We start from the raw sequence: 15,728 nt of genomic DNA, 5'->3' as shown, positions 1-15,728 counted from the left end.
ATTTCACACATCCGTTCACTCTGCTTGACGCTAGCTGCTCCAGGTTGCGTTATCTGACGGAAGCACAACACGCCCGAGTTCCGATCGAACTGTCACGGTCGAGCTGCATTGTGGGTAATGTAAGTAACATGTTTTTGACAAGGAGTGAGAATGCACGGAGTAAAAAGACGATATCTCTGGTTCTGCTGCATCGATTTTCATACTTCATGAAAAAACTACCCACTGCGAGCATGACAGTGTTATATGAGTGTGGTGAGTCTTTTAATAGACGTCTATCTCTTCACCAGAAAACGGAAAACAAAATTCATAAAATGTATCTCCATGAAGTAATTTAAATTTCGATCTCCATGGAATTATTGCTCTTCACCTAAATTCTCTGCATTGTTACGTTCCCTGGCTTCAAAGTAGAGAGAATTTCACTTTATTTAAAATACATTTTAGAATTGTATTATTTATGAAAATCCTTCACTGGAACATCCGGAGGAGTAATTCCAGTTCAAGCTTCACGTCCGTCCTGTGGACGTTGTAAAATAGTGGAACCGCTTTAAGAATGACATTCACATACAGAGAGCTACCTTCATCCTTCATTGTCAGACTGTGGACTGCACAATTAAAAACAATCTGATGTTCCTTACTTACAAAGTCATTGGAATGGCGGTGTTGCAAGAGAGTGCAGCACATTAATCAGCCAGCAAATTAGTCTCTTAGTAAAGATCAAGAATATTGCTTGAAATTTGTATTCACATGTGAATAATAAGGTATTTAATGGCATACCAGAGATGGTAGCATGATGCTACATGAATTTGACAATTTGAAAATGCGGTAAATTAATAAATGATGTATGATACCGCCTTATATGTCATACGGCCGAAAACTTTCCCCTGACTTCAGCTCACTGTTAGTGTTGTTTTTTCCTGTTTTTCTGAAGAGCTGGATGTTAGTTGATTTACATTCCTCCACGCTCTTAACATACATCCCCCCCCCCCCCCTCCAGCTATATGTGTCCAGCTATATATCTGATTCCTTCTTCCCCACACCGAGATGGACGGATGAAAAATTATAAAGATTATGGCACTGACAGGAGCCAGAGTGAGGACTGACCTGGCCGCCGGCTCTTTTCTATTCGGAGCCTGCACTCAGGCTGTCAGCAGGATGGCAAACATACAAGAACACACACACACACACACACACACACACACACACACACACACACTTGTGTCCGCCCCATCTACTGGCATTAACGTGGCATCTGCAGAGATGAAAAGGCCCTTTTCTGTTCAACCACTCAGCTTCCACTCTACCGTGTCCTCAAAAATGACTTTGCGATCAACACATCTAACTCCCGTCCCACAGATAAAAGCACACGCACACACACACACACACACACACACACACGGGCATCATGGATACACACAGAAACTCCAAAACATTCACGTTTTTTGCTAAACGTATACAAGCAGCCACATTTGTGCGTTTGTGTGGATACATATGCTCACAGTCACAGGGACACATCGACGCTCGAATGTCAAATTTCCATGTCTCAGCCTTGATGTATTACTTAGCCATTGTGGAAACAAATGAGCTGTGCCCAATCAGACACTGTCAGACCTTGGAAGCCTTGAGGTGATAATGAGCGTAAAGTATTCGTGTGCGTGGGCGCATGTGTGTGTGTGTGTGTGTGTGTGTGTTTGTGTGTTTGCGCTTGGCTGCACACTGAGACGGTAACAGTGCTGCTGTGTACGTTCTAGCTTGTTGTACGTCCAGCTGCGTAGATTCACGCGATGCAGGCACTTTATATATACAGTATATGTGTGGCTGCTTTGATTTTGTCTTCATCTGTTTTCTTCCCCCAGACCCTCGAGATACTTTTAAGGCAGTACCTTTCTGACCTCATTCATCCGCCACCCTTTCGCACACTGAATTCCAGCTATCGGCCGGCACCGCCAGCCTGGCAAAGTCCGCTTATTATCTATCATTAAGTTGAACCGGCACTGACAGACCGACTCGCAAGACGGAGGGAGAGGTGGCAAGCAATTACAGGGGAGGTCTTAGCGGGTGGTTCGGCGGCTGTATTGGAGTAAAATTGGGTGGAATTGGTTTTGGTGGGATTTAGATTGTGCCCAGTAAGCTATGTGGCAGAGTGGCGATGGATTCGATTCTTAGACAGTGATCCCCGGGCTGATTTGTCCGCTGGAGGAAAGCTGGGGAAACTTTTTAGCTAAAGAGCCGCGGTGAATTTGTGAAGACAAACGAGCAGGTGAGAGAAAACCATTGCAACGGAAAAGAGGGCAGCGTGATGTGCTTTTTACCATAGCGGCCGAAAGTAGCACAAACACCAAGTAATGTTTTTGATTGTCTGGTATCGGGCTTCACGGGTCCTCCTGGTACCCAATCTGTGAGAGTAGTGCAAGGACGTGAGTCTAAATGTTCATTGTAACTGGGTCCAGGTAGAACACTTTCTCTTGTACTTTGCGGTAAAGTCAAGCAGAAGAGCTAGATACAAAACATACAGGATTATAGTAGAATACCAGAAGGCTTTCCATTTTGATGTGCACATGACTCCATTACACAACCTCATCTAATCCAAATCCACACCCGGGCTTTAGAAACATAAAGGAACAAACCCCTTATTTCCTCTCAAATTAGGTGCAATTTCAATCACGCCCGCTGATCACACTGCCGTCACCATGAGCAGACACATGACCTTCACATGGAAGATTACCGGCAGGAAGCCTCTGTCACGGCACATAAAAGCGTCTCCTCGCAGCAATTAAAGATAACAAAGTGGGCTTGCTGTTGAAAACATGGAATCATAAGCACTTTATGTAATTCTTGTCTTCATGTGAGCAGTGAAGCGGCTCCCCCCCCCCCCACCCCTCCCTCATGGCAACAACATCAAAGTCTGGTGTCAGTTTTGAAGTTGAGATCCGCAGAATGAAGGACGTGTAACAATTTGTGGAATCTGATCTCTGTTGAGGCCTGTTGTAAGTGATGAGGGAGGGCATTTTCCCCACAAACACCTGCAATCTAATGATCTATTATCTAACTATGTAGCAGTCTATTTATAATTACATCCTCCAAGTCGCAGTCTTGTGGTCTTGCATTGGGTTTTATTACTGCAAAGTTTTTTAAACATCAGTTCATTCAATAAGTGTCACAAACACATTGAAAACAAGGCAAAGCCTCAACACACCTCACGGTGCTTCCTGATCGATGCTACTTCCTCTATATTCAGGTTTTACTCGGTCTTGTAGTTTCACCGAGGGGTGATATCCCTGTAATAGGTTCAGTGACCTGTTTGTTGTGACACTAGCCCACAGTGGATTCACTTCTTCCAAACTGTGTCAAATACATATAACCCCTGCATAATTACCTTAACGGTAAAGAGTTCCTCTGTCAAAGGCAGAGTTAATTGAGTATCACGTTGAGCAGTGTGCTTCATGTTTCTATACTTAAAGAAATAGTGTTGTGGAATGTGCTTATTCGCATTTGCATGTGGTAGGCTGACTGGGCTTCTTACCAGGGACAGGGGAGACGCGTGGTACATTGGGTCTGGGTACAGGTGTAACAGGCACCCCAACATCTTTCAATGAAAACATTGAGTTGCACTTGACAGATTTTCGGTTGCTAACACTGGCGCCCTGCTAACTCTCTGCAAGAAGGTGAATAAGAGATTCCTCAAAATGTCAAACTGTTCTCTTCAGTATATCCAAAGCAATAGGAACAAAAAAAGAATTATTCAGACAGATGCCAGACATAAAGCTGCTTTATTCTACCTTTTAGTGTAGATGCTGTAAAAATGCTGTTTGATGTTGTACTCAAGATCAGTCATTCTGCTTTCTTCTCCACCTTCATGAGAAGTATTTAGCTGTCCACTCTGTCTCATATGCTCAGCATTCACTGTCGACTTTAACTCTTTTTCACAACATTCACTTTTTATTGTTTTGCAGCAGAGGGGATGTCAACTGTACTGAGAAATGGTCCCATTTTTAAAGCCTAGCTGTGGGCCCAATATGAAGAAAATGGCCGCATCGTCTAATTGCATTTGTTAACAGGCAGGAGACGTTTCAAGTCAACAAATTAAGCAACTAAATTGTATTACAGATTTGTGGGTCAGATTCAGGCTGGGTCTGGCCCCAGACAGCACAGCGGTCTGTGAGAGCAAGAAGTTGCAGGTCTGAGCGCTGTGACCATAAATAGTTTCCAAGTCCCGAAGAATGATGCTATATGTCTTTGCTCATCCTTAATGATGTAGCGCCAGACACGACGGCCCTGTTGAAGTATACAGCTGGCAGTGAACGGGCTGGTCAAGAGACGAAAATAGAATCCTTTGTGTTGCGTTGTTCTCCAGAGGTTTTTCCTGTGGAACACATTTAGATGAGTAATACCAAGTGACCGAGAGAAAGATGGGAGGTTTATACTGAAAAGACCTGTGCAGGGCCCCCTCCTTCTCTCTTTCTCTCGGGAGGTTGAGGAAAAAAACATTCTCCTGATGAGTTGAATCACGGGTGAGTGTGCATCCGTGTGTACCTGCGGGATACACAGTGTGTTGGGGAGAACCTGTTCCTTTAAGTCTGCGTCGGTGAGTGTGACGGCACACGTGCTCTACCTCTTTTTTATGGCTCCGTGTCCATGCTCAGCTCTCCTCCCACCAGTCTCTCCCTCTCTGCTTCATCAATCACTTAAGCTCTCCCGCTGCTCACAGCAAAGCCGGACCAATTAGGCCTCCTAATTGAGCCAATTAGCAATTAAACACTCAGATGCACCCCGAAATTCCGGAGGTCCCTCCAGGGACACTAACAGTCTGCCAGGACCTTGGAATTGAACCAAGTATTCCGGCTCGTTGCGGGCAAGAGGAGTCCAGTTGGCCCCCCTCCTCGGCCTCTTGGATGTGTGTCTTTTAGACGGCCGCTTCTCTGAGAGACTCCAGGGTCAGTGAAGCAGCACCTCATGTGGCTTTTCGCTCGAGCACTCCAAAGAGTCTCTGCTGACCGGAGAGAGGCTTTCCATTAACACCAGGACCTGTTTCCTCTCCATCTACATTCTCACTTCTCATTATCGCTCTCTTTTCCATCTCCCATTCCCTTTTATGTCTTTTGGAAGGATGAAAGCGTAATGGTAAATTGTTGGATGCATGTGTGTGTGTGTGTGTGTGTGTGTGTGTGTGTGTGGGTGGAGGGGTCGTCCCTGCGCGCTCTGCGCAGCGAGCCGGCCTCTAGACTCTGTGGTTTAATTAGAGCTCGCATCGGGCTGCCCGCTCCTCTGTAAGAGAGTATATGCTCCCAGACACACACACACACACACACACACACACACACACACACACACACACATACACATACACATACACATACACATACACATACACACACACACACACACACACACACACAGGCGCGTGGGTGGAACAGAGAAGTCCACAATGAGTAGGAACAAAGGCAGCCGCCAATAAATTTAGGTGGAACACACTGTACCAAAAGAAGACAATGAACAATTACAGACGGCTACGGACTCGCTTGCAATTACCGCTCGAAGAGCTTGTTGTACATAAGAAACTTTATTATTACATGAAGGAGCTTCCCTATTTGTGTGTCTGTGAGAGTGAGACTGCTCGCCTGCTCATCAGCCTATAGACTCTCATTATCTGCCGTCTTGCCTCAGGACACTTAACTCCCATACTTTCAAATTCAAACGGCTTTATTGGCAGTGGGAGAGGGCGGTAGGGGGATGGGAGGGGGGGAAGACAACAAAAACACAGAGGCGCTCCAGTGGGTGCAGGCGATCCAATAATACGGTTAATGATGACTTGCTTAATGGGACAATTAAGGCATGACGATAAAGCAAAGGGAGAAGCGTGAAAGAGGTAATGGTGAATTGTAAAAAAAAAATCGGATAAGATGGAAATAGAGCGTCCATGGGAACATAAAAGAGATTTCTCTGTCTTTATTACTGCTATAGGGTGTTGGCCTCCTACCGTTACATAACACCACCCAACAATGCCATGACGCGGTAATCTCCTCCATGCCTCGTGCATTTCGGACTGGGTCAGTTACATGAGGATTTGCACATTTCCGCAGTAGATTACATGGATGAGTGTACAGTGTGTGGGAACTTATTCATGTGTGGGTCAATTAAGGCTTACTGCGTGCATGTGTGTGTGTCTTTGTGCTCTGCGTGTAGCCCAAAAATGCCCGGGCTGTTATAAGCTGCTTACAGGCGCACATTGTTGACCCTTGACCTAACTGGGCAGTGAAAGGCTCACCCTAATCCCAAGCCTCTACTCCTCGCCCACGCTGTCTACTGTACTCGGGCTGAAAGGATTCCTCGAGAAACTGAAGTGGCTCCAATTACTAAAGATCATGGACGCAAGGAGAGGAGAGCTAGTTGACGTTAGCTGCTAACAGCTAGCAGCTAGCAGCTAGCAGTTAACAGCTAACAGCTAGCAGCTAACAGCTGTCCAACAGCTGGTGGACAGTCCTGCTTGACTAAAGAACTGCGCTAGCAGCGAATGTTAAACGGAGGTTCCGTTGAGTTATAATATGATGTGTTCAAGCTCTGTTCGGTAAAAATTTGTATTGGGAGAAGGTGAATTATAACGCTATCATGGTGTGTTCAAATGTTATCTTGTAAAATGTAGTTTTTGGTGAGATACTTGAATAAATACAGTTGTTTTCACAGCAATAACAACTCTAAGCCTAAACTGCTAATGCCAAGATTTTTTTAATCAAAGCAATTATTTAATTAAAAATTCAATCATTTATTTCCCTAATAATATGAATTGTGTTTTCATGCAAATAACCCCTATAGATGAAAGCCAGAAGAGTACTTTTGACAGATAATATTTTTGTATTCAGTTTAAGAAAAAATATGATGAAGCAAACCAATTACTTGTCATATTTTCTCTTTTGTGTATTAATTATTCCTCCTTAATAAAGCAAAATTGTATTTTATCCAATTGATTAATCAATGTAATACTCAATTACTAAAGTAAGTGCCCGATACGATAGTTTCCTAAACTGAGGCTAAATATTGAGGCACCAGTAGCAGTGTCTACATCAGCTGCAGGAGCTCTCTGCAGGGTTGTGTTTGTATGCTGCAGGGTCACACACAGTTCTCCTGGAGAGGATTGATGCATGTCTTCATACAGGTCAGACCAGGACAGAGTGGACTCGTCTGTTTTTTGCGAGTTAGATTACATTGCAAAAACCAGACAACAGATCACGAGTATTACATGCTGGAGAATTCAGTTTGTAATTGTGTGAAGCGAAACACGTTGATCGTGCCGTAAAAAGTTCCCAAAATGAGTCTTTTTGACTTCATCTCAACAATGCTGTCTGTCGTTTCATCTCCACTGCTTTCATTTCAGGAAATGTTTTTCACTTGGCAACAGTTGAAGGGCGAATGTTGCACTGACAACTTTTAATGGAATATATTTCTGCTTCAGATAAACTATAATCTCTCTTATCTTTCTCCCCCCCCCCCCCCCCTCTGCCACCCTCTGTCTTTCTGTTTTTCGCTCTGTGTATCCCTATCCTTTAAATCTCCCTCCTCCTCCCCTTCTCTGCCTCACCCTGCAGAATTCTGTGGCTGTTAAAAAACACATTGATCAAATGATCTGGATAATAGAGGACCAATAGGGATGGAACGCAACAGAACCATGACTGGGGAAGCGTTTCGGATCCTTGTTGCTCAGAATCAACACTGACCTGGCACCTGCACCGAGGTCCGGCCTCCTTCTCCGGCACCCCAACGACCCTTCTCTCCCCCAGCGACTGCTTTGCCCTCCATCTCACCTTCACGCAGAGCTCCTGGCCTTGATCAAATCTTCACAAAAAAGCTCCTTTTATTCTTTCAGGGTCTGTCTGCTTTGGTTTTTAAATCCCCTCTTATACTTTACCTTCCAGACTGTTGGTTATAATCCACATTCTCTCACAAAAAGACTGAAGTACTTCAGAACAGACTAAAAGCTGGTGGCTGAACACCATGAATCCAGTCATGTACCCCCTTCCACTTGCTCTAAGTAAACAAAGGGGGCACCCTTTGTTGTCCAGAACGCGCCCCCATAGTCTCATTACGGACTGGTGCCTAATGGGTTTGCTAGGCCTCATTGTGCTCTTCAGCCTGGCCTCGAGCCAGAAAATGGACCCTTCCAAAAACCCCTTAGTCACCACCAACTACGGTAAGATCAGAGGCATCAAGAAGGACTTGAACAACGAGATCCTGGGCCCTGTAGAGCAGTACCTGGGCGTCCCCTATGCCACGGCACCCATCGGCGACCGCCGCTTTCAGCCGCCCGAAGCCCCGGGATCCTGGCAGGAGATCCGCAACGCCACCCAGTTTGCCCCCGTGTGCCCTCAGAATGTCCACGGCGTGCTCCCAGAGATTATGCTGCCTGTGTGGTTCACTGACAATCTGGACGTGGCGGCGGGTTACATCCAGAACCAGAGCGAGGACTGCCTCTACCTCAATATCTACGTGCCCACTGAGGATGGTGAGTGGGCATTGTTTTATGAAGGGTTGGGGGAGGCTGGGAGATGAGGGATTTAGTGGGTGACAGTGGGTAGAATGAATAGATTGACTGTTCTCTAAGCCCCGTCTCCTTAGGTACTCTTGCTATGCCTCTCAAGCTTTCATATCTTCCATTTAATGTGACGTTTGATTGGCCCACTACTGCAGCAGCTACAACCCACACAGTCTGGATTGTCTACCTGCACAGAGATGCCTGGGCTGCCATCTAACAGCTAACAGCGCTAACAACAGCAACAGTGCTGAGAAAGCTAACAATTGTAAGTACCTTCGTGAGAGGGTTGGAAACGACCGGCTCACTTTTTTAGATATTTCCAGTCGACTCATTTAAAACAAGAACCCTGTAAAGGGGTCTAAACAGCCTCGTATCCCAGGCACAAAATCTGCATCCTCACAGGCTCGTGATCCATGTAGAAACCACCATCCACAGCTCCTACTACAACCCCATGCACACCACTTCAGCATGCAGACACGTCCAAAGCTTGACAGGCCAGCTGTGCCTAGTTACGGTTGCTACGCTATGATTGGACAATCGATGTTCAGTGGAGGGGTGTAGGGAACGGTCAATTAGTACCACTCATGATGGAGAGGAGCCTAGGGAAGTTCACGTAATGTGGAAAAAATGTCTGGAAAACTCTTGTGAATGTCTACATTTTTTTCCATATACATGCACTATTGCATATGCATGGTGTGTGTTTGTGTAGGGGCTTATATATATATATATATATATATATTTTTTTTTTAAAAGAAATAGTGTGCAAAATTTTCTATGGATAATTTTTCAATTACCCTACCCTGGTTTTACAGTCCTTCCCATTCAAGGTGTTGTAAAGCAAAAGAACAAAGGCCAGGACTGAAGCCGTGTCCAAGGTGCTTTATGAGAAAAAGATTAGGTGACATCTGACTTTTTCTCTTTTCATCAAGAAGCCTCTTCTCTCAACTCAGATCTTTCCGCAGACGTTTTTTGTCTGCCCAGGCACTCTGAGGTGTGCGAGCAATAAAAGAGAAATATTTCCATTTTGTTGGCAGATATAAAGAGGAGAGACTTCCACCAGCTCTCTCTCTCTCTCTCCTCGCCTAGGATATTGTATAACGTGTGTCACGTTTGTCTCTTCATTTCTATATCTCTGCACAAAGCCAGCCCCTTTCACAAAGAGAAGGCTGTCAGGTTTCCTCATCCAGAAACTGTCTCTTGGTTTGACCTCAAACAACTGGAGGTCTTCAGAAAGCAACTTACTGTACTAACACAATGTGGGTTTTTTTTTCCTGTTTTTTCTTGATAAGCACACACAAGTTTTGTGTCAAGTCAACTAGAAAATAATCCTCCATCACCTGCTTTGACGGTATCAATACCAGCACGTGTGTGCCTTGATGTTTGCATTCATCTGTGTCTCTCTTGCTGCCTGTATGTCGGTGTGTACGACAGTGTAGTGATGAGGCAGTGATTTCCACCCTGAAAAAAATGCTCGAACACATTTCGGTCGCCCTGTCAGCACTTCCATCACTCGACTGGACTTTCTTTTTTTTTCAGCCCCTCACAGCTCAACACGCTTCCTCCCTTCCTTCCTTCCTTCCTTCCGCCTCTCCGCTCCAACACCGCAGCCTCAGCCCTCGACACCCTGTCATTGCCACTTACAGCTCCTCGGGCACATATAGAACACTATACATCAGGTCTGGACTCATTTCGCAGTCTTGCACAGCTTTTTTTCTTCTTCCTGTTTTGTGAGACTTGTGATATAATACAGAGAGAGATATACACCCCGGCCTCTCGCTCACACACTGTCCCAGAGGTGTACAGTGCACTCGCTGGAAAAAAGTCACACAGGTGTAGAATAGTGACCTTCATTCATCAACGGGGAACAGCAGCGTTACATCGTCAGCATAATACTTCAGCGGGGCGGATGTTTAATGCATTAGAACAAAGTCATACATTTCAACATCTATAGTAGAACAAATATGATTTAATTTGGTGTTAAAAACATGCAGCGCCAACGTATGAAACTTGCTTCATCCCTCATAATCGGCACTGTTTGATTCATGATTCAGGCATGACATTTGCTGGCCTCAGCACTTATCCAAAAGCTCCAGGGGTTGTCTTTCTCTCTGCTCGTCCTTTCCTCTCTGCTTCCCCTAGTTTTACTTTTTTTTTTTTTTTTTTTACATGTGCTGCTTGGTGAGGGAGGGGAGGCAAAGAGGAAGCAAGAAAAGCAGAGAGGAGGAGAAAGCTTTTGGCCAGTAGATCAAAAATCAGACACAACGCCACACGAGGTTGAATATGCTCTCACGATGACTCTCTCCTCTCGCTGTCCATTCCCCTTCTATTCTCCTTACTTTGTAATAATGAATGCTGCATCTCTGAGTCTCCTGAGGCCTTTTACGTGTATCCTCTTTATAGGGCACCCTTAAAACAGAATCCTTCTAAACCTCCTCTAATTTTAAGTGGATTAAGGCTGCAGAATTACTGCTTAATGCTGCCATCAGTGCAAATGGAGGAAAGTGGGACACTGACAAGAATGTGTGTTTGTTAGATAAACACACGCGCAAACATTTGCTGCTTACCCGTGGCCCCTTAATTAATACTTAAGTACTTAATAAGTTGCTAAGCTAGCCATGTGTTGACATTTTTTTACTAATTCCATGGCGCGCATGAAAAAATATGTTTCTGAAATTGTAATACTTTGAGGAAAAACAAACAAGAAAGGGAACATAACTAATCATGTTACAGTAATGATACAAAATTACACTTGTTATCTATCTGATTTACAGAAACTTAATCTAATGTTGGAAATGATTTTAAGTTGTATTACATCCAGTACATGAATATTTTGGAGTCTGGAACTGGAGTGGATATTTGTTCTTACTTCATCAATCATACGTTTTAACATTGTCAACGCACCTAATGATTCATTATGTACACGTTATTTAATAAAAGGACAGATTATGGAACCATATACAAGCAAATACGTAAAGCACAATATTAAGAATACATCAATGGTCATTGGAATACCGCTATCGGACCTTAGGACCCAGGGGAACTGGATTTGCCCCTCCGGCAGGTGGCTCCTTCACCGAATGCTGGGAGGGAGGGGCTCCGACGGTTCCCCTGGAGATGACATCCCATAAATCATAGCGAGAGGTTTTCATCTGGCTCCTGCAGAGTCACAGTGGATCGATGGACGCGGGGAAGGGAGGGAGCGACCGGCTGCTGCTGCTGATGCTGCTGATGCCTCAGGCTCACCGACAAACCGCATGCTTCTCTCAGCAGTCAGCAACCATTAACAAGGAGCAAGGCTTCATGGTAAATAAGTCGGAGTAGCTGAACTCGGCAGCTCCTCAAATGGGAGCTCGCTGTAAATGTTTGCCAACACACAGCATCTCATACACGAGGAACCGTGGCTTAGATGTTAGGTGAAGAAGGAAAATCTCGATCGTAGAACAACAACACCTGCAGACAACACCTTTCCTGGCTGAGTAGTCTTTTGCATATATTGCGATGTACCATTTCCTTAAAGGAAGTCTAGCCTTTTATATTCATCTGTTCCTTCCCGCCTGTTTCCCTCAAATCGCCTCCCACCCATTCGTGTGACAATTTGTGATTAGCTTCGGGCCAACCAATATACAGTATCAATATGCATGTCCCACTACTGAAGACAAGCCTTTCAGTTGGGCCTCTGAGGCATCTGACTGTGACACCCTGCTGGTGACTGGTGTAAACAGCATTTTAAGATCAATAATTCCTAAATATAAGCTTTTATTTCTGAAATAAAACCGACAAGTATGGATCTTGAACATACGGAGGCGGACTCCGCCACCCCTAGAAGATTTATTGGTGGTCGGCTGAGGTTTAACCCTGATGAGCTGTTACAAAATGCCTTTTAAGCTGCTAGTTCTATTCAATTAGGCCTCTTGGAGGAGAATATACATCAGTTTGCCAGATAATCCTCTGGGATTTGAACCGCTAACCTCAGCGTTGTCAGCTCCGTGCTTCTCGGGCTGAGCTGCAGGGTGCAAAGCTGGAGGCCTTATAAATTATTCCATCCAATACTTCATCTATCTCCATGCATCAAACTCAAACTCCCACATCTCCCCATTCTGCAATATTTCAATTTTCTGAGGAGATTCATCAAGAAGGGTTCGATACTAACACGATAATGGTGGTCCGAGGGCCGCGCTGCGACATCGGCACCGCCAAAGGGCTCGAGATGAATGAATAAATGAAAGAGATAAAACAAACAAATAAATAATGGAGAGAGAGATGCCGGCATGCAGCAGTGCAAAAAAAAGAAATATATTGCTTCCGATGCCCGAAAAAACCTTGATTATTCTGCTCCATCTCTTTCTTTCTCCTGCCAGGCCCAGATGATACCCTCTAAAGAACAGCAATGGGATCAAAAAAGGGATGATGGGGAAAATAGATCACCATCTTTCTGCAGGCAGAATACACTTCCCTTAGAATGAACAATTGCTGTTACATACTGTATGGTCCTGTAGCTCCCAGGGGACAGGCACCCCCTCGCACACACACACACACACACACACACACACACACACCCTTTATCACAAAACTAAAAGTTTACTTTGATGTGAGCACGCTTGCCAGAACTGAAGGAGACCAAACACAGAACTTAATAAAGCAACAAGGACAGATTGAGAAGCAGAGAGTCAGATTTGAAGTCAGGCATCTCTAGGTGGTTGTCATTTTAGAGAGGGTAGACGTCAGAGCAGAGGGCTTCATCCATCCTCTGGTCCATCCCTTACAAAACCAAATCAGATTGAGTCCGTCTTCTTTGCTCTTTCGCCTCCTCCCTGTTCCACCTCCCTCCTCCCCCTCCTCCCTGTTCCCCTCTACTCCATCCTGAGGCACAGTGGAGCAGACAGCAACAGTCCTGCTCGGTCAAAGGCTTTGTCTTACTCCGGGAGGTCGGTGGGGGTGAAGAGAGAATCGAATCAGCCGGGGTCGGTCACTCGCTTTGAACTTTTCCATTCAACCTAGGACAGTTCAATGCATACCGAGAAAAGGGCCACCGGCAGCCACAGTATACAAGGTGTACGGGGTTGTTGAAAAGTCTGACAAGGAGTTAAATTAAGAAAAGTTTAACGGTTAGTGATCTTGAACTAGATTTGTGACTATGATTTGTTTGCATATAAATAGGTTTAAGGTGGGGTGGGGCTTTGTAGGTGGGGTTTGAAATGGCGATATCTTTCTCCTAGCTTGCTGGTGACTTTTCTAAGCTCCACGAAAAACAAAAGGATAGTAGAGTTTTACTTAAGGGCGGAAAGCAATCAACACGTCAGTAAAGATACCAAGGCGGTTCCCCAGGGATGGCAAAGCTCTATCTCTGTTCATATTAGAGAAACATCTTGGACGGTAGCACCAGTCCTCTCAGCACAGACCTACAAAATCAAATGTGAGACACGAGCGGAAGAGGAGGATTTTTAAATTGCCGACTGCTTAGCTGGTTTAACCTGTGGGTTTGGTGGACTGTTGGAATGGGGGAGAGGTTATTAGAAATGTGTCCAGAACTACTGAGGCTGACATGTTTTACAAGACAAGGAGAAGAATGGAGGAGAACTTGGATCAAGTGTGGGAAAGGGAGTGATTGTGTGTCTGTGGGCGTGGAAGAGGGAGAGAGAGCTCTGATTATTGTGTCGTGTGGGATGGACTTATTTTCAAATCTTGCAGGGTGTGTGTTTGTATTTGAGAGATTTTCTTTGAAATTCCTTCTTGTGGGATGCAGTCACATTTTATAAATGTTTAAGGTTTTAAAAGTTTTGAAATCTGAGTCTAACTGGACTTGCATTTTACTTCATTAAAGTGCACCTCTTGCGTCATTTGAGGTGGTCAGCAATCCTGGATAGATGAATCTGAACACTGGATTGTACTGAAGCTCTCAAAAGGTATTTGAATCAAACAGACAACATTTTGAAAATATCACAACAGGCAAGATATCTACAGCATATCGTCTCAAAATGTGTTACATCCTTTTGACGCCACTGTCAACAAATGTCAAACATTTTAAAAGAGATGAACACTTTCAATAAGACACTCTTGCTAGATTGAAACCCAACCCATTCTGACCACCATCTGCTCAAATACCGCAGCTTGGTCAGAGCAGCTCAGCGTCTGATACCGAGGCACCTTTTAGTGTCTGAGTTATGAGACACACCGGGCTCTCAACTAACTCCAATGTAAAGATGGAAGGGTGGACGAGTCAAACAAACACGCGACTTTCATCTGGGAGACCTCTGTTTGAGACCATTGTGAAACCAAGTCAACATTGACTACTGTGTCCTTAGTTTCGTAACATATCTTCTGAACCATACTAGCACCAGCTATGTAACACATGAAGTTATTCTACCTAACAAACAGCTATTTTAACCCAAACCACAATCTTTTCCAAAACCTAAACAGGTACCTTTGTAGCATAAACCTAACCAGGTTATTATCCAGTTAATAAGCAGGCCTGCCGCGCCTGGTTACGGTTACTTAACATGATCGGACCGAGCCAGTGTATCTCACTGCATCTCACTGAACTTATATTATACCTGGCTTGTTTTTCTGATCCTTAACATTTAAATCCAGTCAACTGACCTCAGTAATTCTTGCCATTAAAACTCTCAATGAACAACACTGAATCACTTCTGAACATTTCAAGTGTAACTGTGTTAAAATAATGTCTGCAGATATCGATAATGACTGTAATTGGAGAAACGATTTGCATAATTGACTCAGTATCTTGACTTATTGTGGATGCAAGCAAATGCAGCGGTTTCATAATGCGATTACACGACTGAGACGGAGAACACTGCCAGATTATGATATCGATCGCATTCTGCAGATTTCACTTGCGAAGCAGCGGTATAGTTAATGAGAGACACGGAAAGGAAAAGAACCAGGGAGGGATGGATGGGTGGGTGGAGGTCGAAGGAGTGCATAATTTAGATCGAGGACACGAGAAAGGGGGAAGTGGGGGCGGGGGAGGCGGTGGGGTTGTGATGGCAACCATCCACCACTTCCTGTATCTTCCTGTTAGGGCGCTCATCAAAAGCCGTGTGCATTTTGCCTTTCCACTAGACTCTGAATGAAGGAATTAGCAAGGGCTCAGTTCCAGCTATTTATAGCCTGTAAGCCAGAGAGATGGAAGGAAAAAGGGCGTGTGTGTGTGTGTGTGTGTGTGTGTGTGTGTGTGTGTGTGTGTGTG

The 15,728-nt window shown here is 44.7% G+C and overlaps 1 protein-coding gene across 4 annotated transcripts in view; it reads left to right on the top strand.

The window, feature by feature from the left end:
- Nucleotides 1–15,728, top strand: part of nlgn2a (neuroligin 2a) — a 163,085-nt gene that overhangs the window by 53,671 nt on the left and 93,686 nt on the right. For all 4 annotated transcript variants that reach the window (XM_031850811.1, XM_031850808.1, XM_031850810.1 and 1 more), the window contains one exon: nt 7,578–8,491. In XM_031850811.1, the coding sequence (XP_031706671.1) occupies nt 7,984–8,491 (508 nt within the window). In that variant the 5' untranslated portion in view covers nt 7,578–7,983. The remainder of the gene's footprint in view (nt 1–7,577; nt 8,492–15,728) is intronic.

Source organism: Anarrhichthys ocellatus, unplaced genomic scaffold (assembly GCF_004355925.1).
Source record: "Anarrhichthys ocellatus isolate YVR2014 unplaced genomic scaffold, GSC_Weel_1.0 scaffold11, whole genome shotgun sequence".
In the NCBI taxonomy this organism is placed as follows: Eukaryota; Metazoa; Chordata; class Actinopteri; order Perciformes; family Anarhichadidae; genus Anarrhichthys; species Anarrhichthys ocellatus.
This window is presented reverse-complemented; position numbering and strand designations above follow the sequence as displayed.